The sequence below is a fragment of the Gasterosteus aculeatus genome, chromosome 7, assembly GCF_964276395.1.
Source record: "Gasterosteus aculeatus chromosome 7, fGasAcu3.hap1.1, whole genome shotgun sequence".
Classification (NCBI taxonomy): domain Eukaryota; kingdom Metazoa; phylum Chordata; class Actinopteri; order Perciformes; family Gasterosteidae; genus Gasterosteus; species Gasterosteus aculeatus.
In genome coordinates this window covers 23,752,398-23,780,118 of record NC_135694.1, presented here as the reverse complement: position 1 = coordinate 23,780,118, position 27,721 = coordinate 23,752,398, and the positions used below count along the sequence as shown (strand labels likewise).

Here is a 27,721-nt window from a genome sequence, read left to right as displayed (position 1 = left end):
GCTCCGGGCTCCTCAAACCTGCATCAAAGCGGCCAAAGGCTGCCAGCACACACCGGAAAGGAGTGTGTGTGTGCGCCTTCACAATAATAGCATTCATTGTGTACGTAGTATTATTAATTGATTGCTAAATAAAGAACAAATAGCGATGTATGTATTGTTTCAAATAAACCTAGACCTGATTTGGCCAAATGTATAATACTATTTGTTGGATTTTCCCGGAAAATATTTAGTAAAATAGGGAAGATTTTGTCATGATTAGCCTTCAATGAGTCGTAAATGATTTACTTTAGATTCAAAATATTTTTATTTATTTTACATTTGGAACGCACCATCCTCTTAGATGGCAAATCAAATCATTTGACACGATCAATTAGACCTACTTTTCTCTCACACGAAACCCACATTCACATACACTAACATCTGGTTAACCAAGCTTTTATTTTGAAATCTTCAACAGAGTGGAATTTGTATTGTGACCAACTTGACATTTACAGTCAACACACACGTTCACACACACGCACACACACACGCGCGCGCAAACAAACAGACACACACCTTCGCTGCTCCAGTGTTCTGGCACGACCCACCGTAGACAAGGTCTGTCCGTGGTGCACTTGCCATCACAACAGAGGTGAGTAAATGAACAAGTTATACAAAAATTGCTATTTTATGCCATTTCAATGTCTGTTGGATTAGTTTCACATTTAAGTTGCTTGTTGGGAAATACTCTTAATAATATTCCCAACGGTGCTGGCAGGCAACTTTTGTGGATTAAACATCTTACTACATGATATATTATTTACACGGATTGTCTCGAATGTGGTTGGCCAAATATAATGATGTACCTGATAATATATTAATTATTAATAGACAGCTCTTGCCAATACTGTTTCCAGCACATATTCAACAATATTCACGCGTTTTTTCAGTTATTTCAGGGCACTTTACTGAGCCGTTGAAATGATCTTATCAAATATGATTTTGTTTGCCAAGTTTACGATGTGTTGTCTTGGAGGTGCGCGTTTAGATGGGATGTCCAGGATTCAGAATATCCTGGATATTCTTTCTTAGGGGGGGGGGGGGCAACATGACTCGCTGTACAGTCCCAGTAAAGGGAAGCTGGCATGTTTACTTTTTAGGAAGGGGTATCCTGGTGATAAAGCATTAGGTAATTAGCCTATCTGAGCCTGCAGACTGAGTGACGCCGCACGGCTCCACGGAGCGGCAGACTGATGCCGCGCTGCGCTCCTGTCATTGTGAACTCCAGCTGTCTGGTTCTTGTTTTGTTTTTATCCTGCGGGAGACGCGCTTTTGTCACATGCACATAATGCTGCATTCACATGTGTGTTATTGGAAAGCCCGCACGGCGTTAAGATTTGGAAACTCTTGGTTCTGTTGTGTATTTTATGATAATCGGGCGTCCAAGCAAAACACTGTGATTGAAATAACTTTAATTTCAAGAAATATGCTGCAAGAAGCTCGGGTCACCATCGTCAACTTACACAGATATAGTGTATAAATATTTGAATGATTAATCCGTATCAAGTGGGGCTGCTGGAGTGATGCAACGCCAAAAGGTGACCTATCGGAATAGACTAAATCATTAGTTTGCTCCTGTCCATCTAACAGTAGGTGGTTATAGAAGAAATAGACAATACAGTGCTCTCTCCCTCTCTCTGTCTCTCTCTCCCTCCCTCCCTCCCTCCCCCTCCTGTCCTGTGATGTGTTCTGGCCAGACAGTATGGCTCCTGGGCGTCAGTGGCATGATCATAGAAACAGAGGCCAGAGAGGACATTCCTCATTGTTGGTGGATGTAGAAATGAGCTTGGCCATCGCGCCCCATTCTTTTTTTTAAACGGCATTCGCTTTCTTTATAGAAAAATAACAACCAGTTGAGATCAGGAGATCAGTTTCATACATGGTCTCTGTCTCGTTGTCCTCCTGATCCTGCCTTTGTATCATGGAAATACACCTCTAGTGCCCGGATCGTTCAGTTTGCTCATGTGGTGTTGAGTCTTTGGTTTCACTGTGCTTAATCCCCTTTACAATGAAACCCCCTGGTATCCTTTCTACCCAACTACTGAACTATTCATTCAACCTTGCATTTGTTTCAGCTAAATTAGCAGTTAATACTCTCTCTTTCTTTCTTCTCTCGCCAGATGATTGAAACTTGACCTGGATTTCCGCCTGTGAGGAATAACTATCTCTGCAGGAGGCTTCAAATCCGGAGCTGCCAGATCTCTTCTGCAAGTGCCGACGCAGAGAGGGGATTTAGAGTTTGTGCTGCACGTGGGAAGTTCAGCTCCTCCACCGGTGCCCTGTTTGCACGGACTCACCCCGATACCACTTTTACCCTTAGTATCTGCCTCCCCGCTGCTATCCTCGGGGGGGGGGGGGACCATTATCCTGTTAACAGCTTCCATCACCTCATCTCGTCGCCCATTTATCCATCTCATAATGAACTCCACCACATCCATTACATCTCTATTCTCCTTCACCAGCCCGGCGGTAAAACGCCTGCTGGGTTGGAAACAAGGGGATGAGGAAGAGAAGTGGGCGGAAAAGGCCGTGGACTCTCTAGTGAAGAAACTGAAGAAGAAGAAGGGGGCGATGGAGGAGCTGGAAAGAGCACTCAGCTGTCCAGGGCAGCCCAGTGAGTATCAGAGTGCCAGATGTTTGTGTTCTATCAGGTCTCAATCTGGAGGTCAGAGCCCATGCAGGGGGGGTCATATGATACATTTATGAAGAGCTCATAAATCATGATAAGAAATGATGAAGCAAACAACAGAAGTTTAAATCTGCAGTGTTTTTTTCTCAAGGTGCACTGAGTTGTTTGATTTGACTCCTCCAGGCAAGTGTGTGACGATTCCTCGGTCACTAGACGGGAGGTTGCAGGTGTCCCACAGGAAGGGACTGCCCCATGTCATCTACTGCAGGGTGTGGCGCTGGCCTGATCTGCAGTCCCACCACGAGCTGAAAGCCTTGGACTGCTGCGAGTTTGATTTTGGCTCCAAGCAGAAGGACATCTGCATCAACCCGTACCACTACAGGCGCGTGGAGACTCCAGGTAAAAACGCCTCATCAGGGAACATCTCAATCTGCTGTAAACAAATGAGGTCATTTGTCATAATGCATTTGAATATTGTGGCAGTGAATCTTTTTTTTTAGGAATCGTTCCTAAACCGAGGCAGGACATTTGATCTGATAAAAAAGTTCCCGGACCAAAGGGATTTGCTGTAACGTGATCTTTCATAACAGCATCTGTCCTCCCTCTGAATCCCTTTGTCTCAATACCTTTTTTTTTTTTTTTGTCTCTTCCTTCTCTCTCGTTTCCTGTCAGTGCTGCCGCCAGTTCTGGTCCCACGCCACAGCGAGTTCAACCCTCAACACAGTTTGCTGGCGAAGTTCCGTAACGCCTCCCTGCACAACGAGCCTCTGATGCCCCAGAACGCCACCTACCCGGACTCCTTCCCCGCGCTGCCCTGCTCCTCCTTCTCCTCCTCCCCGTCTTCCTCCCTCATCCAGTCGCCCACCTCACAGAGTTACCCCAGCTCCCCCAACAGCTCCGCGGAGCCCGGCAGTCCGTACCACATCGCGGGTAGGAACCAGAAGGAGCACGCTGACACTCTTAAGGGCTCCTGTCGTCTCTGAACCGCTGAGAAAACTACTTCTCCAACTGATCCTGTCCTTGTAATTTGCGACGTGCTTTTCCAGCAGAGACTCCCCCGCCTCCATACAGCATGATGGAAACGAGCCCTCAGGAGGACGTGAAGCCCAGCAACTCCACGGAAACCCTCAAACTCACATTTTCATCTCCGCACAGAGGTAACTTCAGTCCACACGAGATGAGAAGTACAGATAGTAGAACTTTAGTACGTCATTTAAGTAGCACTGCCACCTATCCGACATGCTGTAGTGCACGTTACCAGTACTATCGCATGTCGGATAGAGATGCTGTTATAATAGATCTACTGAGGCATCAATATCTCCATTTGTACTTTCGCCCCCAACTCATCAAATTGAATGTGCCGTGTCATATGCTATGCTACCCTTAGCGGACACTTTTTACCCAGCCCTTCGTGTTGTTCCGGTTTAGATTTACGGCCCGTGTGTTACGAGGAACCAGAGTTCTGGTGTTCGGTAGCTTACTACGAGCTCAACAACCGAGTGGGGGAGACTTTCCACGCGTCGTCTCGCAGCGTCCTGGTGGACGGCTTCACCGACCCGTCCAACAACAAGAACCGCTTCTGCCTCGGCCTGCTGTCCAACGTCAACCGCAACTCCACCATCGAACACACACGCAGGCACATAGGCAAAGGTAGGCAGCACCGCTCATGGAGGTAATTCCTGTTAGAGGAACACCTTTTGAGTTGTTTCTTAATGGAGGTTGTATGGCCTGTCCCCCATCATACATGGGCAGAATGCAAGAACCTATTTTCTTTGTTTGGGTTTCTGCTGAGTGTGTGCCTTTTGTAAGCAGTCGCATCACTTCAAGTGTGTCTTTTTGTCCTGAATCCTTCAGGCCATTTTCTTTCTCATGATAAGAATTGAGACCCGTCCGTGTTGGAGTGAGAGACAAGAAGCCCCTCTAGCTGAGAGTAAACGGGCACTACAAATAAAGTCGACGGAAGTTGGTCCCTGACTCACAGACTCTACTCAGGAATTCCTCCTTTTATTAGCAGATTCCATTGCGGTTTTGCTCTCTGTAACACAACTTTGATTCCATGTTTTCTTGGATAAAAGCTGCTTTGACGTTATACCTGTTTATTAGTAAAGGAACCAGTTTTCTTTTGCTGCATTTTAACCATTCAAGTAACCTCTACTATTCGATGACCCTCTTCGTGAATCTAAGGTCTACACCTGTACTACGTGGGCGGCGAGGTGTACGCAGAGTGTCTGAGCGACAGCAGCATCTTCGTCCAGAGCCGCAACTGCAATTTCCAGCACGGCTTCCACGCCACCACGGTGTGCAAGATCCCCAGCGGCTGCAGCCTCAAGATCTTCAACAATCAGCTGTTCGCCCAGCTCCTCGCCCAGTCGGTGAACCACGGCTTCGAGGTGGTTTATGAGCTCACCAAGATGTGTACCATCCGCATGAGCTTTGTCAAGGTACTGAGCTTTTGCTTGATCGCTATATTGCGTAGTAAGAATAACAAATTCACTCAAAAGGTGAGCTGTGAAGCGCGTTCCCAGATGAGGGGTTATCCTCGTCGCCCATGTCATTTTTTAATAGTGAGCTAAAGTGCTGAGATTTATTGGTGTGTGTGTTCTCGTCAGGGATGGGGCGCTGAGTACCACCGGCAAGATGTGACCAGCACCCCCTGCTGGATTGAGGTACATCTGCACGGGCCCCTTCAATGGCTGGACAAGGTCCTCACACAGATGGGGTCCCCCCACAACCCTATTTCATCAGTGTCATAACATGGACACACGTGTGTGTGTGTGTGTTTGTCTGTTTGCGTGTGTGCCGTAGGTCCTTCACACATTCTGTATGTTGTACTATGTCCAGGTTTTCTGTCCTACTGGCCTTTGTGGGTCATCTCAAACAAAAAGACACCTGTTACACAACGTTTTGTGACATCATGCTACATAACTGAGACACATGAGTGATTACGTTTGCTTTACAGCTTGTGTAGTTAAATGATTGAGTGTTAATAAATCTCACCAAGAGTGTGATACGGTATTTCTCGTCTTACACCGTCATTGGGACATTAACTGCACTCCAAGACAAGAAAACCAGGATACATCCAAAGGCAGTCGAGTACTAGTGTCATTACGTGTCGTCAATGTTATTATGGTAGTATGTATTCTATAAAACTGTTTGCTTTTCCATTAAAGTCGTTTTAAAAAAGGACCAAACTTCTTAATGTTAACTTAATAATTTACTCTCATATTTCACAAACAGTAGCGTACAGTGCAACATAGCTAGCATGATCAATGTTAATCCCAACGAACAGATTAGTTTCTTTTTGTATGCAGTTACTGTGGATAAAAACACGTTCTCATGAAAGCCCCATGTGTCATCAACATGACTCCAAACATACATTTACACAGTTGATTGTCACATGTCATAAACACATTCATATTCAAGAAACATCATCAGGCTACAAAGTGAAGAAGCACTACGAGAAAAACGTAAAGAAAAGCATCATATAGGCAGCACTCAAAAACACAAACTATCATGTTTTTCTTTTTTCAGCAATGGAAAAAGATAATCTGAGCTCACATGGCTATTCGCTTAAAGTGAGACTTTCACATCTGGATAAAATCGCAATCCAACGCCCTCATTTTTCTTGTCACATGGCGATGGGGGATTAACACAAACACTGGGAATTAAAAAGTTCATTCATAAAAAGTAACAGTTTAAAGAAATAGCACCAATAGTTTTTAAGTGCCTTTAAAAACGTCTCTCTTGATCAGCACTTCGTTCTTTCTCCTGCGCGGTTGTCTGGCCGGAGAAAGTCATGTTTACAGTACACGGTTACCAACCACTTAGCGCGTAATGCGCCAGTGTTTCTTCTGTGCTCTCAAATCCGGCGCAAAACACCGGCAGACTGGCGTCAACAGCCCTGGAACTGCTGCTGCGATTGGCTGCGGCTCCGAGTGGCGAGGAGCTGCTGCTGCTGCTGCAAGAAGCTGATCACCTCAGGACTTCTGAGCAGCGACTGACGGAAACACACACACACATTCAAATTTCAGAGCAAAAAAAAATTTGAAATATTCGGTAGACACGAAGCTTTCGCAATCTGCTTCTTTTTTTCCCGGGCCGAGAGTGCATTGTGTCTGCACACATTAAAAGTGAAGTGTACAAGTCTTGGTGGAAGACCACCAAAACACAATGGCTTTCCAGCCCGTTCAGGTAGACACTGGGCAGAAGCATGCAAGGCAGGTGCGATTTAGCCTTGCTGCTGGAAACATTTAAGGATCCCATACAACGAGAAAGACAAAACACTAAGAGTGGGAGGAAAAGACTGAGTTTTAAATGAACACAAATCAAATGCCAAAGAGGCTCTTGATCCCTTACAAAGATGTAATATGGTTTCCCCCTGTAATTTCTCACCCATCTGTATGTGAACCCACACAGCGAGTGTTCAGTTAGGACTTACCAGTCTTTTCTGGTTGAGGACCTGCTCTATCAGCGAGGGCCTGGCTGGCCGGTCCCCAATGGCGCCCAGGCGCTGTTTGTTCACTGACACAGGCCGCTCCTCGGAGTTATCCTGATAGGAAGGATAGAGGGGAAAAAAAAAAAAAAAACAGGCAATTAACTAGGACAGCTTGGTTTGTATTGTGGTTTAAAATAGCGAGCGGCCAAAGACACAGGCAGCTTTCTAAATGCTCTACATTAACAGATGGTGTGTAATACAGGTCTACTCTGTATTCACAATATCTTTCACAAGACGAAGGTAAGTTTAAATTTAAAAAAAATGACGAGTATCTGGAGCACAAGCGTACGTCAATCTTCCCACTGGACATGGCCTGGTCGCTCTTCTTCTTCTTGTACTTGTCTTTGTACATCTTGTTGCGGTGTTTTTTGCACATCCAGGGCTTCCGCTGCTTCGCCACCTGCGTGGTGGTCTCCGTGCAGCCCTCGTAGGTGCACTGTTTGGGCGCGTTGTCGCCCTCCGAGGTGTCCTCGTCGTTGAGCTCCTCGGGGCTGGCGGCGCTGTCTCGGGGATCCGACGTGTCCAGGACGTCGCTCTCCTCGTCGGGGTCGTCCATGTCGTAGGAGGAGACGTTGTTGTCCGGTTCGAGCGGCGTTATCACATTTCTGCTGTCGACCACTCCGCTCTTACTCACGTAGTACCGCTGTCCGTCTTTGGTGAGCAACAGGGTCGAGTCTTTGTCTTTGTTGGCCGACGCTGAATTGTCATCTTCACTCATGATCGCGGCTATGGCGGCAGCTAGCTGACTGGCTAGCAAGCTAAATACCAAATATCTGCGGTCAGTTCAGGTCAATCGACTTAGCTTCCCCGCGAGTTTACTATATTATCCGATTTTGAGAAGGTCGTGTGTCATGAATACATACTTAAAGACATTAAATCGTGGGACTTTTGCCTCCTACCACTCAACTTCCACGGGTTTCAGATGTCACCGCTGTCGTTGCATTTCGATAACAATAATTTTCTTCTTCGCTGGATTATTTGGTCCGTTCGACAGAGCGACTCCTGGCGGCCAACACGCAGCACGGCGCGTGGTTCTTTATTCTGGCCGTAATAAAGTATTTTACTTGAGAAATTGGCATGCATCGTTAAGCAAATTAGTTTTTAAGACAACATGTAACAGTAAAGTACAGTTGCATATATTATATAAAGAAATATAACATCTGACCATAAACACGGGCAGTTATTTGGTAACTTAAAATATTTGGATAATATATTATTCATTTTACATTTGAGTGAAATACAATATATAATATTGTTATTAAAATAGCTTACCATATTTATTTTTCAGACTTTAAGGCATACAATACATTTTTAATGGGATAGTAATGTCATAATTTACGTTTACTATTTAATTTTTACTTAATTCTTTAGTGTACAATTTTTCAAATATTTATCATTGGTATAGGACCCTTTTTTACAACATTTTTACTACATACTATTCTAGGACATTTTGAGTATGTTTTTTGAAAAATATTATAGTATACTAAACTTCTCCATAATTTTTCATTTCATTCTTTTTCATAATTTGTTTATAAGATCCATTACTATGATTTTATGTCAATCTTTCAGATATGCTTATTTACTATTTTGACATTCTATAGTATTTATTCTTATAACTTAATGTAGAATAAGTAAAACAAAAAACACTGCTCAGATACACCCAAAACAGCTAATAAAATATGAATGATGAGATATGTGATTCCGGCTCACTCCATGCAACACGTCCCTTTCAATTGTTCACATATGAGCTGAGAGATAAAACTGTATGTTCAGCACCGGCGCTTTCAAAAACAGAACATTTTTCATCCATCATCTCTGGCTGGGATTCACAATCATCAAGTACCCTTCAAGTCAAGTGCAACCACAGCAGATAGCTGGTAAAAATAGCAACAACAACAACAATTAAATCTGTTCGTAGAAAACTACGAACTACGAAAGAGATTTGGGGGCCCCTAGTTGTCAATTGCCAAACAAATGATCTACCATATGTCTGTTTTAAAACTAACACATTGAATCATAATAAAGCTCTACACGAGACACTGAAAATGTGTTTTTGAAACCAATTTTTATTATTACTATTATTATTAATACACCATTGTTGAACAGAGGTACAGGTATTGGTATTGCAAAATAGTCTAATACTGTAGTGCAGCTGTCAGAGCACTTTGGTAAACCGCATGAGTCGGAGTGAGTGGATTTTAACAGCTTGACAAATTCATACTGATCTGGTCAGCACATTACTGTATATGACTTATGATGAGAATTACTACAGACCTGTGTATCCATAGTAGATCAGCCCTGAGAATTCAAAAGAAATCACTTTTCTTTTCAATTCTTCTCTGGCTTTCCGTGTCCGTCCTCTTGATCTCACACCAATTACCAGAGTTCCCCTTTTGGTTGCTGTTACAAAGGAAGTGACATCGATCCCAGTGTACAAGTGGGACATCAGGTTGAAATGTTGTTGGTTTTTTCAGATCATTTATATGGTTTCGACCCGATGATATCGTCTAGGTTATTTCTATGACTGACAGACATGTATGAATGTTGTCTTTTTTCTTCTTTTTTTTTTTTTTTTCTTTTTACATTTTTCATTGAGTCATTACTAGTAAATAAATATACTGTATTGTGAACTATCAAAATAAATCAAATTATGTTATTTACATAACATATAAACAATACTTCATCACACAACCATTTTGTATTCAAGAAAAGGCTACTGTATGTCTGTCATGCTTTCATCTGAATAAATTAAGTCATGAATGAGGTTGTACAGAGCTGAACTTTATCCTCTCGCATCCTTTTGACTGTACTGCTTTCCAGGAGTGCTGCTGGTTCTTCTTTCTTATTTGGCCTGCACCTAGACTCCAGTAGTTTGTGCAAATAGGCAGCCCTCATAAACTGCTAAATATATCTATTTACCACCTACAATAGTCCTCGTAACCCATACAAAGTGTCCACTTGGGCTGGAACAATTATACCTGTTTTAGGTGCTGGAATATTTGGATGAAATATGTCGTTAGTGTTTACGTCTGAAAAAAACGCAAACCTTCCTATGTGTGCGTGAGCATTACAAAATATCAAGATCAGCATGATATAAATTCAGTGAAACTGTGCGCATGGAGACAAAGTGTTGACTTTGCTACACAAGCACCCAAATGCGGCTGAACTGTGTGTATCAAGATGTCACGTATGAAGCAGTTAACACAATTACAATGGGGGATTAAATGCACTGTTATTGTCTTAATTGCAGTCTTTGTGAAATGTACGTGTGTGTGTAAACTGTAAAACTGCGATCCAACGTTACAGGAAGGCAACCCCAATACTGTGTGCTAAACAGAATTATAGCGGTACTTGACCATGTATCTGAACACTGTATTTAACACATTTGTAAGAAATATACTCCTCCTTTACACTCAATTACTCACATTAACCTGTGTTGGAATACTTCAACATTCTGAACTCTACTTCTACACACTTTTCGATTACTTATGTTCCTCTAAGCTCTTAGGACAACCCAACGAAGACATATTCTTTATGCAAAAGGGAAAGACGTATTACAAAAATGCAGTGACTAAATAATAGATAGATAAGGTTCAATAAAACATGAACATTGGTCCGTATTCTCATATTGCCTTGTGGAGCTGCTTCATCATAAGGAAGCATCCATGTTGAGCCCAGATCATCACAGAAGGATAAACGATGCTATCGCCCCTTTCTCACTCCTTGAGCTCTTTGACATGTGCTCAGATGAGAGATTGTTGAAAAGAAGAAAAGTAGTTTGCCTCAATCTACTGTATCCCACTTCTTCGTGGTCTCTGTTTCTTGTCCACGATTTTACCCTGTTATCTCTATAGAAAAGAGACTGGGGATGCTGATGCTGATATCTCCTCCTCTTCCTCCTCCTCATCCTCCTCCTCCTTCCCCCCTCCTCCTACATAAAGAGAGGAGCTGGGGGAGTATTTCCTCTATTTTACCTCTTTGCTCCTCCTCCTCTGCATCTCTCGAAGGGCGAGTTGGGGGACTATATGATAGTGGCTGAGCTGATGCAGATGTCCTCAGATTCAGGATGGGAGGCTGGGGTTCGGGGGAAAGGGTCAGGGGTCAGAGAGGGAGGGGCCACGGGCAGGCCAGGGAGGCAACAGGGAGGACCCCCGCAGTGTTTGTGTTGTTGACGTTGTTGCCGTTGTCACCGTCAGCATTCCAAGCAGTGGCTTCACATTCGTGTAGCGTCCTCATCTGAGAACCTGCCCCTCCTTATCAAGAGAGGGGGCCTGAATGAGGGAGGAACAGGAGAACGTTATGATTATATCCTCTGATGCCGTCATGTGGTCACACAGTAATCCAGTATGGAGGACCAGGAGAGCCTGGCACATGTTCTTTAAGTTATTAATTGTTACGGAATCGGACAGTGAAGAGGGTTAAAGTACAAAATAAAACCATACACTATATCAAAACGCCAATGAAAAGTTGATCTTTAACATCTGATATCTTAGATGACATTTGCGCCGTCAACAAGAGATTCAATTATTATGTTTATTTACTCATTCATTTGTTGTTAATTAATCTTGTATGTGTACTGTAGATATCAGCCGGTAAAATGTAACAATGAACTTCTAGGTCCGCCATAAATCAACGGTGGATAAAGTCACACAACAGGAGATAGATAGTGGGAAGATAAAAGAAAGCTACGGTGTCATTAGAAACAGCCAGGTAGGGAGCGTGACATCAATAAAATCTCTAAAATAGACGTTGAACAAGCAAGCAAACAGGGTAAACAGGCAGCAGTCACAAAGAAACTGTGAACCGAAAGCAAAACTGAAAACATCAAACTTTATACACGTTCACCACAGAAATGTACACACAAGGACACACATTCACAAGGGACAAGTACAGAGTAACTTCCTTTGTCCCAAACACTGATATACAGAAACACAAGACAGGGGGGGGGGCAAAGCTTCAGCAAAAGACCGACAACCAGACGCATGCTATGCGTGAAACATGTCATTTACAGCCAGCGGGGGTTAACGGGAAGAAGCAGAAAGCAAAGCACAAAGACAACCGCGCGGGGACAAAGCAGCAGCAGCCAGTCAGCTTCACAGTGGGGAGGGGGGCAGCGATCTCAGAGACACCAGCTTGATTTGCTTTGATATCTTCATCAGTTTGTGACCGTCAACGCGGTAGAATCTCTATGGAAACCTGGCGTACCTTGTCCAGTACATGGCCGGGTGCTGGTAGAAATCCAACGACCCAGATCTCTGCATAGAAAAGCTGTCGTCCAACTGAATACAAAGAGAAACCAGCACAATCAATCCAAACACCAGTCGACACGGAAACGGAATAAGACGCAAACTTCACTCAGGAAGTGGACTTAAGGAATAACTAAAGAGGCGAGTCGAGCTCTGCACAAATCAATGCGACAACCACTGTAGATGCGTGAAGCCGAACCCTTAGATCGCGGTAGCGGTGACTTACGGAAATGACCGACACTCCTGCAGTGGTGTCGTTGCCTTTCGGACTCGTGTTGAAGTGCTTCTTTATCTTCCCTGCTACTGACAACTGATGATCGTTCTCACACAGACCGTCGTCCTGTGTAAAGCGAGGCGAGAGTGGAGGGATAAAAGAATAAGCCCTCGGGGGGGAAGATGTTACGACTCCATTCATGTGAACTGAATAAACGCTGGACTCACGGTGACCCAAGGGTGCTCCAGCACCTGCAGGGCAGTAAACCTCTGATCCACCTCCACCTCCAGCATGGATCGAATCAGCTCCTTCAGCAGCAAACAAACAACGGTCAGTTCACTCAAAACGAGTGGATTCGATCGGCAACAAACAGACACACACACACACACACACACACACACACACACACACACACACACACACACATACACACACACACAGATGGTGTCCTTGCTAACAGATTTGTTTTACCTTGGCTGTCTCTGACACGTTGTCCCAGTACGGTAGGGGGAATTCCAGCTGTCCCATTAGTATCTGATCAAAAAGCACTTCCTGATCGTCACTGCTCCTGCAGAACAATTAAATAATGTGACATTTTTTTGCGGGTGAAAATTCTCTTTTAGGGTTAGCGTTAGTGGCGTAGATCTTGCATTTTGCTTACCCTCGAAAGGGTGGGAAACCACACAGCAGGATGTAGGTGATGACTCCAGCTGCCCAGATGTCCACCTTAAGGCCATACCTGCATGAAGACATGACTAAGTTATATGAAAGATAATCTGTAACCTGCAGCCTGGCTGCATTTAGACAAGACACATACCGTATATGCTGCATGCATCTTGCTCTTACCCTGTTTCTGAGATGATTTCAGGTGCTACATATGTCGGGGTCCCGCAGACAGTGTAGAGGGGACCGTCCACCACAGTTGCCAAACCAAAGTCTCCAAGTTTCAGACTTTTGCTGCCGTCCCCATGCTCGTACACCTTAGCACATTTCAGACACACGACAATCACTAAAAATAGGATTTCTTCAAATTAAGTATTTTCTGTGTAGAAAATGTAACTGTCCTGGGAATCTGGGATTCCATCAACCCTGTTGTTCTGAGTGACTCTGGGTTCCCAGAGGGAGGGGGTGGCATGCACATACAAGAAAGAAGGCTGGAATCGGAGCGAGCAGGAGGTGTGAGGGCAGCAGGGATGAGTCATCTCTCTCCTCCGTGAGAGTCCAGAGTGAGTGATATCGCATCAATGTTCATTCACCCGGGAGGGAGGCTAAATTGCGGCGAGACATATGACCCTGTGCAGCACACAGTAAAACCCCATGCAGACCCATTCCAGTGTGAACTCACCAGCAGGTTTTCTGGTTTGATGTCTCTGTGCACAATGTTGAGGCAGTGGAGGTATTTGATTGCGTTGGCCAGATTGTACAGCATGCCGCTAGCGTCTCTCTCGGTGTATCGATTGGCAGAGGTGATCGCATCGAACAGATCCCCCCCCTGCAGAACAAAATCAGGATTGAGGGTGGGAGCTTTACATACAAACTCATAGGAGTTTTGTTTTGCATATTCACACCCAGGTTCACTTTCACGTTTTTTCTGCTAAGAGGATTTTTTGGCCATGGAGTTGTTTTCCCTTTCTTACCAGCAACAGGGGTAAACCGTGTCCTTATTCCTCCCCTTGATTCCCTTTCATTTGAAGCTTTTCCCTTAACACATTTCTCTCCCCCCCTCTCTATCGCTGTGCGTTTCTCTTTCCCCGGGTGGACTAAATAGAACAGAAGCTTAAAATAGTGCTGAATCTCAGACACACTGTTGCATCCAGCCTATCATACACGTTTGAAATTTTCAAAGGGTGAGACATTGCTGCTAAAACCTCCTCAATTCTTCTTTGGTGGGGTTTCTACAAGATTTTGGAGCCCGGCTGCATACAGTAACCTAGCATTAGCGAGGTCCGCTGCGGGTGTTAGGCAATGAAGCGCGGCTACTGGTGGTTTCCCAACGGACGCCGGATGGGGTCGAAGGTCAGGCCTTTGCACAAGTCACTTTAGTTCTTCCATGACATATCAAAAACAACCATTTATTTATGGGCCTTGTCATGTTGAAGCAAAAATAGTTGCCACAAAGTTGACTGCGTGCCGTTGTCTGGAATATAAAGTTTGTTTTTCTTGATTACAACCAGGGGAGCTATCGACAGGCAAAAGAAAACTAAACTATTGAGCCATCTCTCGCCGTCTCTCGCTGCTCTTACCCTTTGCCTCTTCTTTCAAACATCCATCTGTGTCTGTCTCTCCGTGTCCCAGCAACTCTTAAAGAGACTCTCTCCACCTCATTCATCAACAGCCTCCTCTTGATCCGCCTACTTTGGGCACGCTCACGCGCACACTCACTTCCTCCACAGATTGCCTCTCATCTATATTCTGTAGTACTCTACAGCACAACACGAACAGATGGATTACACTCCTGGCTGCTGAATTATGCACCAACATTTCTCGACCCAGAGAGCGATAGAGAACAAAGAATGTGAACGCACGAGGGCTTCGGGCCAGAGGTCGAGTCTCTCGATCCCGCAGTGTGGGACTGTTTGGAATGCATCATTTGCTTCACCAGTTGAACGGCCAAATTCATAATGGCCTGTCCATAACCAGTGAAGAGGGCGCGCAAGCAATAAAAGAAATCATGTAAGTATTATATACATGCATGGACACACACCTTGACCAGCTCCATGACCAGGTAGAGTTCGCTGTAAGTGTCCACTTCCTCGATGAGCAGAACAATGTTTGGATGCTTGACCCTCCGGAGGATGGCCACCTCGTTCTGGATCATGTGCTCCTGGAAATAAGAATTGAAATAGATCTTAGCCAAGTGAATCAAACTTGTTAAAAACGGGAACTCGGTGGGTGTGATGAACCGCCACAAGAAGTGCTGGAGGTCAGTGACAACAGGATTTTCAGACAATTGTAATTATTTTTTAAGTGAAACAGATAAACTACTTTTTATTTTAGCTCCTGTTTAATGAATCCTGCATAAAAATGATGCAGGTGCACCGATGAACCGCAAACTGTTGTTTGTTTGATAGTTTTGTTCTTCTTCCTTTCGTTTTTTTACTTTAATACTTTTTTTAAAAACTTTAAAAAATCTTCAAATCTCATCTGCTCAGCTTCAAAAGAGTTACTTCTCTACATATATTACACCAGTTTTGAATAGAAGTAAGCTTTTTTGTCTGCATGCGTAACATTTAAGCAGGCAACAGTGTTCCTAATAAGGTGGGGAAGCTTTGCAGAGTGCTTTAGTGCCTTTGGAGTCATACTTTACCTTGCCTCTGCATCTTCCCTTGTTGATGATCTTCAGAGCGTACTCCCGTCCCGTGGTGTGCTCCACACATTCTCGGACGACTGCAAAGTTCCCGTCGCCTAATGTGCGTCCGACCTTGTAGCGATCTGATATGTAGGACGGCACGGCAGGAACCTCATCGACTAGAACTTCAGCTACAAGGAGGGAGAACGAGGTTTAGAGGGGCTGAGGGACCCACGTTTACACTTTTTCTCTGGCAGATAAAGACTCATTTTACACACACAGGTAATTGGGCAGAGCTGAAGCGTATTCTGCTAATGACAAGGAAATCATTCATATTTAACAAGGCACCTTAGCAAACGTATTTGCAGGGTATGAACACCCAATTAATGATTAAGATTTTTATTGATATTAATAGATTGATAAATGGAAAGAAAAGGTAAATGGAAAATACAAATTAACAGGTACTTGAAAATGTGTAGAACATAAAAAATAAATAGAATGGTTATGAATCATTTTGACTATGAATTTTATTGTTCTAAATTAATTTCAAAACCAATGAGGCCTCTATATCCAACATTTTGTCATATTATGCCCTGCAGAAAGCTCTTTAAATGGCAAACTAACTAGTAAATATACATTAATTAATTGGTTCCTAACATTTAAGAAGATCCTCTATATGTAAATAAAATCTAAAGATGAAAACTGAAGACTGTTAGAGGTCTGTGACTCAACATAAATTAATACAGTTGTCTTTATAACCTTTACACTATTTACCAGCACATCATAGTGTCATGTCCAGAAAAAGATGTTAGTTAGGTTGTCTCGTGTCCGTCTCGTGAGTTCCTGTTTTATTTTGGAAAATGAACCTTCCCCTTGTTTCAGGCAACTTTCCCCTTCCTCTTGTGTCGGTGTGATTGTCGCCCCTCCCCTGATTGTCTCCACCTGTGCACTTCCCCTATGTGTGTGTATATATTGTCTGAGTCTCCCTCTGTCCTGTGCCAGTTCGTCTTGTCCCAAGCCACCGTGCCAGCGCTACGTATGTCCACAGTCTTGCCTCGTTTTTTGTCGACACCTTAATTGAGCCTGCTTTCAGTTTTTGTCTCTAGATCGGTTTTTTCCTCGCCCACGAGTGATTTTTATTTCAGCGGCCATGCCCTGTCCTTTTGTTAATAAACTTTGATTCTTTTTTCGCACCACGTTGTGTGAGTCGTGCATTTGGGTTCCCGTCCACCGTCCGGTCGTGACAGAACGAACTGGCCAGCATGAACCCAGCAGACTCGGATAACCTAAAGGCAGCCATTGGCGCTCAAGGTATCCGCCTTAAGCAGCAGGAGGATCAATTGTCCGCCCTGCAACATGGAGTGGAAGGGCTGGCAAGCGGGCAGGAGGACTTCAAGGCCGCCATGACGACCCAGGTGAATCTCCTATCTAACCAGATTCATCAGATGCTCACCCATCTGAACCAAGCACCATCAGCCTCGCCCGTGCTGGCGGCCGCCGACGCACCACCAGCTCCAGCTCCCCACAGTCAGGCAATTCGCCTTGCCCCACCCGAGAAGTTCTCCGGTGAGTCTAGGGAATGCAAGTCCTTCATAGTTAACTGTGAAATGCACTATGAACAATTGCCCTCAGCCTTCCCCACAGAAAGGTCCAAGGTGGCGTTTATGATTTCCCATCTCACGGGGAGAGCGAAAGTATGGGCAACCACGGAATGGTCCAGAGCTTCACCAAGCTGCCAATCACTCGCTCGGTTCACCGAGACATTGAGGAGAGTGTTTGACCCCACGACATCCGGCAGAGAGACAGCCCGGGAGCTGAACACTATCCGCCAAGGTATGGACTCTGTCTCAGACTATGCCATCCGCTTCCGCACACTAGCAGCAGATAGCGGATGGAATGCCACGGCATTGTATGATGCATTCATCTCAGGACTCTCGGATCCCATCCAAGACCTGTTAGTTCCCCTTGATTTGCCTGAGGACCTCGACGCAGTCATCGCATTGGCTGTTAGGACAGACCATCGTTTGAAGACACGAATGCAGGACCGAGGTCTCCCTTCAACAAACTCAAGGGTCGTTTCCCCCCTACCGTCGCCGGTCCAGTGGAGAGCTGTCTCTTCGCGTGATCCAGAGGAGCCCATGCAGCTGGGACAGGCTCGTTTGTCCGCTGAAGAACGACGACGCCGCCTGCAGGAAGGCAGGTGTTTCTACTGCGGGGAACAAGGACATCTAGTGGTAGGGTGTCCGGCGAGGAGGACAACCCACCAGGGGAAGAAGAGTCCCCTGTCGAACCGCTTCGCCTCATCGGGCAGTTCCTCCCGCTCCCTGATGAAGATCCAGGTAAGCCACCATGACACCACAGTTTCAATGGGAGTACTGGTTGACTCTGGGGCTGATGAAAGCCTCATGGACTGGGGTTTTGCCAACCAAATGGGAGTTAGGTCAGCTCCCTTGAACCAGCCGTTGAAAGCCAGCGCCTTGGATGGCAGCTTTATTTTTAATGTAACACATGTGACTGAACCTGTGGCTATACGCATCGGGGACCACCACGAACTAGTGACGTTTCATCTGTTCCACTCGGCCCAACACCCCCTGATTTTGGGGTTCCCCTGGCTCAAAAAACACAACCCCCACATTGACTGGTGCTCTGGGAGGATCATAAGCTGGGGAGGGAAGCGGGGGGGGCTAGACAGGGTTCCTGGCCAAGAAGTGGAGATTGGAGTCATTGGGGACCTTGTATCGGCTTCAGCTCCGACCCACACACACAACTTGCGTGATGTGACCTCCGTTCCCAGTTGTTATCACGATCTTGAGGAGGTGTTCAGCAAGAGTAAGGCCACTTCCCTACCACCCCATCGTCCTTATGACTGTCCCATTGACCTTATCCCGGGTGCGCCCATTCCGAAGGGGAGACTTTATTCCATCTCCGGCCCTGAGAAAGTAGCCATGACTGAATACATCGAGGCTTCATTAAAAGCAGGACTCATACGTCCCTCTTCGTCTCCAGCCGGAGCAGGATTCTTTTTTGTGGGGAAGAAGGATGGTTCCCTGAGACCCTGCATTGACTATGGACCATTAAATGACATTACTATCAAGAATCGATACCCCCTGCCCCTCATGTCATCGGCCTTTGAACAGTTGCAACAAGCCAGAATCTTCACCAAACTAGACTTGCGCAATGCTTATCATCTCGTCCGTATTAGAGAGGGCGATGAGTGGAAGACCGGCTTTAACACCCCCTCGGGCCATTACGAATACCTCGTGATGCCATTTGGCCTGACCAATGCCCCGGCCGTATTTCAGGCGTTGATAAACGATGTTCTTAGGGAGTTCCTTAATCAGTTTGTATTTGTCTACTTAGATGACATTTTGATTTTCTCCCCTGACCGAGACACTCATGTTCGCCATGTTCGGCAGGTTCTCCAGCGTCTGCTGGAGAACCATCTTTATGTCAAAGCAGAAAAGAGTGAATTCCATGCCAACGTTGTGTCCTTCCTGGGCTTTGTCATAGCCCCTGGAAAGATACAAATGGATCCGGCTAAAGTCAGCGCTGTGGCCCAGTGGCCTACACCTGATAACCGTAAGAAGGTTCAGCAATTCCTGGGTTTTGCGAACTTTTACAGACGGTTTATCAGAAACTTCAGCGCCATAGCATCTCCTCTCCATGTTCTCACCTCTCCCCAAGCCCCGTTTCTATGGTCTCCCCAAGCAGAGGTGGCTTTCACCCGACTCAAGGAGATGTTCACCACGGCCCCCATCCTCACGGTTCCAGATCCCAGCCGACAGTTTGTGGTGGAGGTGGATGCCTCCAACGACGGTGTGGGGGCGGTCCTATCTCAACGATCGACAGAAGACCACAAACTACATCCATGCGCCTTCCTGTCCAGAAAACTTTCACCGGCGGAGCGGAATTACGATGTTGGTAATCGTGAGTTGCTCGCGGTAAAGCTGGCATTAGAGGAGTGGAGACATTGGCTGGAGGGGGCCCAACACCCGTTTATTGTCTGGACTGACCATAAAAATCTTGAGTACATCCGCAAGGCTAAGCGTTTGAACTCTCGCCAAGCCAGATGGACTCTGTTCTTTAACCGCTTTAACTTTGTTTTATCCTACAGGCCGGGGTCCCAGAACACCAAGCCGGACGCCCTGTCTCGTCTGTTCAACCCCGAGCCCACTGCCAAGAAACCAGAACCAATGCTGCCACCGCACCGTGTGGTAGGAGCGGTAACATGGCAGATAGAATCAGAGGTGAAGCGGTCTAATGGTGAGAACCCTACACCTAGTGGTTGTCCAGTTAATCGCCTGTTTGTTCCGGCAACTATGCGCCCACAGGTGATTCATTGGGCTCACACCTCAAAGCTCACCTGCCATCCAGGGATCAGGAGAACCATATATGCCATCAGACAAAGGTTCTGGTGGCCCGCCATGGAACGCGAGGTCCGGGAGTATGTTGGTGCGTGCCCCGTCTGTGCTAGGAACAAGACCTCCTCCCAGGCACGCACAGGGCTGCTGCAACCACTCCCGGTGCCCAGTCGACCCTGGGCTGAGATTTCGCTGGACTTCGTCACTGGTCTCCCGCTCTCTCAAGGTAACACCACTGTCCTCACAGTGGTGGATCGATTCTCAAAGATGGTTCATTTCATAGCCCTGCCTAAACTTCCGTCAGCCAAGGAGACTGCCGAAACCATGCTCAACCACGTTTTTCGCATTCATGGGTTCCCGAGGGACGTGGTGTCAGACCGGGGGCCCCAATTCGTATCCCGTTTTTGGACTGAATTCTGCAAACTGATCGGGGCCACGGTCAGTCTCACGTCCGGATACCACCCAGAGGCCAATGGACAGGCTGAGCGCCTTAACCAAGCATTGGAAACGAGTCTTCGTTGCCTGGTATCCCAGAAGCCGTCATCCTGGAGCAAACACCTAACCTGGGTTGAATTCGCCCATAACACGCTCCCCACAGCAGCCACGGGGCTGACCCCCTTCCAGTGCGCCTTCGGCTACCAACCGCCTCTGTTTCTAGATACTGAGAAGGAGGTCGTCGTCCCTTCCGCCCATGCCATGGTCCGGCGTTGCCGCCGAATCTGGGCAGCTGCCCGCAGCATCCTCCTTCGCAGCGCGGCGCGCATGAAGAAGGTCGCTGATCGGAGGCGCCAGCCAGCTCCGACATACCAGCCGGGCCAGAAAGTCTGGCTCTCCACACGGGACTTGCCACTCCATGTTGCCTCCCGGAAGCTAGCTCCTAGGTTTGTGGGTCCGTTTCCCGTGTCAAGAGTAATTAACCCTGTCTCTGTTCGTCTGCGCCTTCCCAGATCCCTGAGGGTGCACCCTACTTTTCACGTGGGGAAGCTGAAACCAGTTAGAGAGAGCCCTATGGTGCCCGGAGCCGCAACTCCGCCACTTCCCCGGATGGTTGATGGGGGACCGGTCTACCCAGTGAAGCGACTCTTGGGCGTACGCAAACGCGGAAGGGGACACCAATACTTGGTGGACTGGAAGGGCTATGGTCCGGAGCACCGTTCCTGGGTCCGGTCCAGCTTTATCATGGACCCGGCACTCATCAGGGACTTCAACAACCGCAAAAGTCCGTCAGGAGCCGTCCCTAAAGGGGGGGGTACTGTCATGTCCAGAAAAAGATGTTAGTTAGGTTGTCTCGTGTCCGTCTCGTGAGTTCCTGTTTTATTTTGGAAAATGAACCTTCCCCTTGTTTCAGGCAACTTTCCCCTTCCTCTTGTGTCGGTGTGATTGTCGCCCCTCCCCTGATTGTCTCCACCTGTGCACTTCCCCTATGTGTGTGTATATATTGTCTGAGTCTCCCTCTGTCCTGTGCCAGTTCGTCTTGTCCCAAGCCACCGTGCCAGCGCTACGTATGTCCACAGTCTTGCCTCGTTTTTTGTCGACACCTTAATTGAGCCTGCTTTCAGTTTTTGTCTCTAGATCGGTTTTTTCCTCGCCCACGAGTGATTTTTATTTCAGCGGCCATGCCCTGTCCTTTTGTTAATAAACTTTGATTCTTTTTTCGCACCACGTTGTGTGAGTCGTGCATTTGGGTTCCCGTCCACCGTCCGGTCGTGACACATAGTTTGTACTGCCACAGAGTTTTATGGAGTCAAAGAAATGAACAAAAAAAGGGGAAAGAGTGAGAAATAGAGGGGATGAGAACGGGATGTACAGCAGCGATGGGAGAGAGAGACGCATCAAAGGTCAATGGAATGATTCAGACATTCATGGTATTTGCCAGATGGGGTGTTCTTGTTACCGTCATTTTCCTCACCTTCAGTAACAGTTTCATCGCTCTCCTCCGCTGAGCCGGAAACTTTAGTGGAAGACAAAGAGGCAGAAGAACCCTGTGACTCCTGCAGAGACAGAGAGCAGGATGTCAAAGAAACCTTTTTTGCTATTACAGAGAAGTCTATAATCCACTCCACACGAAACAGTCCCTTCTGTTACAATCCCGGAAAAATCTATATATGTCCATGTACAGACAAAAGGACACTGTGAACCACTCAGAACATCCTTACGTCTGTCTTTGTATTTGTATACTGCTGCCTTGTGCTGTGTGTACACTGTGCTCACAAAAAGAGCCAGGAGAGACTTACTTGACTAAAAATAAACCGGTTACTAATTCATCAAACAACATGTGTGTGTGTGTGTTCGAGTTGGACAAACAATCACATCCCAGTAAGCGCTTCTCCATTAACAGAACTTTAAGTCATTCCTATCTATTTGTCCCTTCTTTTTGCTACTCACCACCTTTAAATAACAGCGTAAAACTAATATTCCGATGAATAATAAAGTGGAATGAATACTGCCTTTGAGATAGCTGGAGAATAGGAGTCCGTGTAGGGAAAGGAGATGCAGCATTTGCCTCTATGTAAAGACAAAAACTCATAATGCCCTCCACCTCATAACCTTCCGTCTGGTTGTCATGGAAGCACCGAGGGCGGGAGCTACGGTCTAGTCGGGACTGTAAATGAGAATTTACGCCTCTCGAATTTCCCTGTTTCATGCACTTCTCTACTGACCATCTTTCTCTTCTCCAAAATGTTCCCATATTTGGACCACGTTATCTATTTGGGAGCTAAACGTGATTCTCGCTTTTCTTCGTCTCCTTCTCCGGCTTCAGTCAGTCCTCAGGACACCAATGTGGTCTGGTGGCTTTCCAGTGCTTGAATAAAGCCTGCAGGTGCAGCTGGCACATGCGGCCTGGCCAGTGATTGAGGTGGCCACCATAATAATTCCTCTCAGAATGTGAGTTATCAATGTGTGCAGCATGAGCCAATCCATGTGCATTAGAGAGCAGTGCATTAGAAGTTTGTCTAATGATACATTTTACTTTCATCTCTCATTTCAGTGCAATTGTAGTTATTCTGATGCTGTTCCATTGTGAATTTATATCAAAGAATTTGCACGCCAATCAGCCCTGAGTCCTTCGAAGAGACCAGATCTAAAGAGTGTTTTCTCGAAATATGTGCTGCTGCCTGTCCTTATAATAACCTTGAACAAATGATAAACATTTGCTATTCTGGCAAGCGTGCTTCTGCTTTCTTGTTTCTGCCCTTTGCAACAAAAGCGCGGTGCATTTATTCAGTTAGAATGCATGCTGAAAACTAGAAACAACCTCTAATATTTATGCTTTCCCGTCAGACTGCGGTGCAGCCTGGAGAATTTGCTGTCATGGTAGAAGGAAAAGCCACCCATCATAACAACGTAGAACTGAAAACTATTTACAAAGCTGAGCTGCCTTATATCTCAACCCAAGTAACGTCCCGCGCGTTTGCTCATCTCGACCAGTGTGACCCAAAAGCCACCCAGTGTGAGTGGACAGGTGAGTCGGACTAGTTTGGGTTAATGTATTGTTGTTTTTGCTCGGGCACCGGAAGAAGGAAACCCCTCTTAATACTCCTAAAACTCGATGACCCTCCTTTGCTTTATTTTCAAAACATCAGCCATCGGCTCCTTTATTCTCTCATCCTGACACGTACAGTGGCCCCTCTTGTGCCCTTATCCCACACCCAGCCCTGTCCTCGACTGGCTTTCTCATTTTGAACTCCCATCTCTCTTTTCCTGCCACCGAGGGAAACAAAACACTGTTGCTATGGAAACTGCTCACAGAGAAGAGAGAGGAGAGGCAGCTTATGAGACTTGCAGAGAGGAGACAGAAGCCTATATATGGCCATTTCCTGTTTGCTGTCTGGGAGGTAGGTTTGCCCTTCTACGAACATTGAGTCCCTCTTTCCTGTGTGAATAACGATGAGACAGATGGAGCGACAGACAGAGTGAGAAGAGACTGTGAGGCAGAGAGAGACACGGGGAAACAAAGAGACTAGGAGAAAAGACATATGGAGTCTGATACGGGAACTGTCTTGTTATTGTCGACCGTCCGGCTTTGTCCCCGCTGCACAGCACCACTTACACTATTGCTAGCTTGACATCGCTACACTTTTGCTCTGGCTATGACTCACACCAAACATAAATAAAAACATACACACACACACACTGACAAACCTTTTACATCATGACAGGAACGACTGCTCTTCAAAGCGCCACGGGCGCCACTCAGCCACTGAATGGCGATCAGCGCATTAATGCAAATTCAATGTTAAATATGGAGGATCATCTCAGACGTTAAACAGCAGAAATGATTAAAAGGAACTCAGTCAACAGCAGAATTACGCATTAAAAAAATGCACCACAGATTTACAGAAACGACTAAAGAGCAATGCAAGCCTTCCTCAGTGACCCTGTTTGAATTCACAAGCAACACACATCCCCAAACTGTCTCCCTCTCTGTGCCCCAGGCTGAGGGAGCCAAACCTCAAAAAACATTTGTCATTTTCACTCTCAATATCTAGAAGCAGGATTTACTTTTGTTTTCTTCAGTGGAAAAGCATCGAATATGATGAGATAGAAATAGGGCACTTTGTTTTGTCCCATGTTCCACTCTCAAAGGAACACAGGAGGTAGAGGAGATGATCTTTCTTAGCTCTTATTTTGGTGTCTAGACAGACAGGAAACATAATCAATTTGACTCTCATCTGAAGAGATCAACAGTGTCAGGGGACTCAGTCTTTCTGCTCTGCCAGTTGGACCCAGGGAGGTTTCCTAATCACAATCCTTATGGGCCGCAATCCTGCGGAATCCCAGGAACAAGATTAAATGCTTTACGGGGAATAAAAAAAGGAGAAGAACTGAATAGACGGGGGAGATGAATGCTCCACTCGCAATGAGTTTGTGTTGTGTACTTTTTCCTCTGCTGTGCTGCACACAGACACAAGTTTACCAAAAGAGAACCGAACAGCTTTATCATAATCATTTGACACCTACTGGAATTGCTCTCTGTTTTTGCATATGATGAACATGATGATAGGGTTAATCAACACACAGTGGGAGCATCAGAATAAAAACACAACATGAAAATGAAATGACAATAAATTTAATGATGACATCAACAAATGGAAATTAATACATTAAAAGAAAAATGAGGTACAAACAGAAACAAATGAGCCAAGAAGAGCTGGCGGCCTTACATGACAAACTCCCAATATGTAAGTGATGGACCAGGTTATAGAATATAATTTGCCTGATAGAGCACAAAGACAATCAGAACAAAAAAGTATTTCTGCAAAAAGCAGCAGAAAATGTTGCAGACTAAAAGGTATTTAAACTGGTATTTCAATCTTTTGTGCGAGTGAATTGAAATGAATAAAATATGGAAGATATAATGTTTAAGCTATAAAATTGCAGCAATTGCAAAATCCTCCAGTTTCCTCATGTGCTGCAGCCAGTCCTTTTGGCGGTTATACAATAAGAACAAAAATTGGACAAGAGTTCTAATGACATCAACATGACAGAAAATGAGAGATATAATTAACCAAATCAACAAACAAATATAAGTAACAACACACTCACATGAGACAATAATACACGACTTTTTAAAAACAACCCTTCAGTCGGCTATCTCTATCTCTGTCTGTCACACACACACACACGCAGACACACACGCACACAAACCGCAACACGCTCACAGACACCCGCATGTTCACACAGAATTTAATTATGAATCACCCAACAAAAAAAATATGGACGCTAATGAGAGATGGAGCATGCAATTCAAAGGATTATGGAAGTGAATGAGTCAACGGTGAGAGGAGGATGCAAGTGACATACTACGGTTGACAATTATCACTTTCTTTCTCTCAAACGCTCACACAAACAGATACCTGACTAAATCACAGCTGCTGTATTGGCATCACAGACCTTCTGTTTGTCCTGCCTTCAATCTGTCGGTCGCTGTGCTCGGAGTACTGTCTGTTTTTCTATGATTTGTTTCCCTGTCTGTTGTCCCCATTAGGTGCGAAAAAGAAATATGACTTGGGCAGATCATACGATTTATCCGTACGTGGAAGAACGGACATGGACAGTAAAGAAAATGCTGAGTCTGTGTCTGGAGGTTTGAAATTAAATACGACTGCAAAGCAATAACCAGGTGATGAGAAAAGTGGCCCTGAAAGGAACCTACGAAGCAAAGCAGAAGCAGAGGATGGATCGCGAATCATGAATCTGGACCATCCTGTTATGCTTCTGTTGTCCTAACGGCTCGCATGAAAAACCCATAAAACGCGTAACATGTTAATGTGCAAGCTGTTATCCACTGTGTGTGCACTAAAGGGGATTTCATTTACTTTTTTCTGAAGCATACATGAGCGTTTACTTGATTCTGAAGCCGTGTGCTTCGATGGGAAACAGAAAAATCGCAGTTCACGCAATGTCTGTGTATTCTGCCTTGGGAAATAGGTTAGGATGATCTGAGCTGTGCGAGCATTCCACATCAGCCAGCAAAGTGCTTCTAAGTGGTTAAAGGCAGGGCCCAGCGAGGTGAACTATAATGCTATTCTCATAGTGGGTCACCAAGGGTTTTGTTGCTGCCTGGGAAAGGGATTCACGGTAGCTTTTAATACCTATTAGGATGATATTTAACAATATATTATAAATATAAGCACCAGATGTTCTTTGGAGAAGCCAGATGTTAAAAACTCAAGTTTAATTTGAAGGAAAACGATCATTTCTGGTTTAGTTCGATTCATAACGCATTTTAGGTGTTATTATGGTGAGAAAAGTACTTCCTTGCCATTGTAAGCACAACAATGAAAGGGTTTTGGCAGGTGTATTCAATATTTGCGATTATTCATGCCGGTTTACACAAAGGTGACGTGCAAATAGTCAGAAACTTGGCGCCCACTTCCCCAAGAAGCTTAGACCAGAGAAATAATGCAATACTATTTTTTCCCGTGAAGTCAAAACCCTTTCCTATGGGGAAATGACAGGGGGGGGTCGCAAAGACGGGTGGCTGGGGGAGAAAGTGATAGACGGTGACAGATGGCGTGAAAGAGAAATTAGAATGAATCGCTAACTGTGTGAACGGCAAAAGTAAGAAGTGGCGAGAGGGAATTTCACCATATACCTGGCGAGTGGAGAGGAGCGATAATGGGATGCGAGTCATCCTTCCTTCCTTCCTTCCTTCCTTCCAGCCAAGCCATTGCAGGCTTAGTACAGAGCATCAGCGAGTACAAAGACCTAGATAATCTCTTGTTGAAAAACGCAGACTTGTGAAACTACAAAAATAGAGGTCAGGATCGCGGTGCATCGCTAGTTTGTGATGGCTAAAGTGCACTAAAGCAAAAGGGCACGTGGCGGGCTTCAATCTGGAGAGGATGGGGGGGATATTTTCATTCCTTTTTCTCATTACATCTGATAGGCCTCCTTCAATCTCTAACCCAAAATTAAAGGAAACAACAGAGTAAGACAAAGTC

The 27,721-nt window shown here is 45.5% G+C and overlaps 3 protein-coding genes across 8 annotated transcripts in view; 1 reads left to right on the top strand and 2 right to left on the bottom strand.

The window, feature by feature from the left end:
• The first annotated feature begins 496 nt into the window (after positions 1–496).
• Positions 497–5,683, top strand: smad9 (SMAD family member 9). Of its 2 annotated transcripts, none has more exons than XM_078106586.1 (8): positions 497–631; positions 2,160–2,653; positions 2,852–3,067; positions 3,341–3,598; positions 3,718–3,825; positions 4,097–4,318; positions 4,853–5,109; positions 5,278–5,683. In XM_078106586.1, the coding sequence occupies exons 2-8, from the start codon at positions 2,458–2,460 to the stop codon at positions 5,419–5,421; spliced, it is 1,401 nt and encodes a 466-aa protein (XP_077962712.1). In that variant the 5' UTR covers positions 497–631; positions 2,160–2,457; the 3' UTR covers positions 5,422–5,683. The 2 variants fall into 2 exon arrangements, with proteins under 2 accessions (XP_077962712.1, XP_077962711.1); XM_078106585.1 differs by having other exon boundaries at positions 3,715–3,825.
• A 180-nt stretch (positions 5,684–5,863) lies between these two features.
• Positions 5,864–8,207, bottom strand: rfxap (regulatory factor X-associated protein). The gene is made up of 3 exons (XM_040182016.2): positions 7,453–8,207; positions 7,107–7,217; positions 5,864–6,665 (listed from the first exon to the last, which is right to left on the bottom strand). Exons 1-3 carry the CDS (start codon positions 7,879–7,881, stop codon positions 6,561–6,563), a joined length of 645 nt encoding a protein of 214 aa, XP_040037950.2. The 5' UTR covers positions 7,882–8,207; the 3' UTR covers positions 5,864–6,560.
• A 1,002-nt stretch (positions 8,208–9,209) lies between these two features.
• The window catches only part of dclk1a (doublecortin-like kinase 1a), a 43,415-nt gene continuing 24,903 nt past the window's right edge, over positions 9,210–27,721 (bottom strand). For all 5 annotated transcript variants that reach the window (XM_040182004.2, XM_040182007.2, XM_040182006.2 and 2 more), the window contains exons 7-17: positions 22,183–22,264; positions 15,931–16,103; positions 15,328–15,447; positions 13,969–14,115; positions 13,470–13,603; positions 13,285–13,362; positions 13,095–13,191; positions 12,851–12,931; positions 12,636–12,749; positions 12,369–12,442; positions 9,210–11,434 (exon numbers count right to left, since the gene is read on the bottom strand). In XM_040182004.2, the coding sequence (XP_040037938.2) occupies positions 11,377–11,434; positions 12,369–12,442; positions 12,636–12,749; positions 12,851–12,931; positions 13,095–13,191; positions 13,285–13,362; positions 13,470–13,603; positions 13,969–14,115; positions 15,328–15,447; positions 15,931–16,103; positions 22,183–22,264 (1,158 nt within the window). In that variant the 3' untranslated portion in view covers positions 9,210–11,376. The remainder of the gene's footprint in view (positions 11,435–12,368; positions 12,443–12,635; positions 12,750–12,850; positions 12,932–13,094; positions 13,192–13,284; positions 13,363–13,469; positions 13,604–13,968; positions 14,116–15,327; positions 15,448–15,930; positions 16,104–22,182; positions 22,265–27,721) is intronic.

What these genes read in the sequence shown, in the direction of transcription:
- smad9 (XM_078106585.1), top strand. Translation starts at nt 2,458, where the DNA reads ATGAACTCCACCACATCCATTACATCTCTATTCTCCTTCACCAGCCCG. An exon ending in ACGCAGGCACATAGGCAAAG is followed by an intron (nt 4,319 to 4,852) that starts GTAGGCAGCACC and finishes CGTGAATCTAAG; the next exon opens with GTCTACACCTGTACTACGTG. An exon ending in TCCGCATGAGCTTTGTCAAG is followed by an intron (nt 5,110 to 5,277) that starts GTACTGAGCTTT and finishes TGTTCTCGTCAG; the next exon opens with GGATGGGGCGCTGAGTACCA.
- rfxap (XM_040182016.2), bottom strand. Translation starts at nt 7,881, where the DNA reads ATGAGTGAAGATGACAATTCAGCGTCGGCCAACAAAGACAAAGACTCG. An exon ending in TGTCCAGTGGGAAGATTGAC is followed by an intron (nt 7,218 to 7,452) that starts GTACGCTTGTGC and finishes CCTTCCTATCAG; the next exon opens with GATAACTCCGAGGAGCGGCC. An exon ending in TCCTCAACCAGAAAAGACTG is followed by an intron (nt 6,666 to 7,106) that starts GTAAGTCCTAAC and finishes TGTTTCCGTCAG; the next exon opens with TCGCTGCTCAGAAGTCCTGA.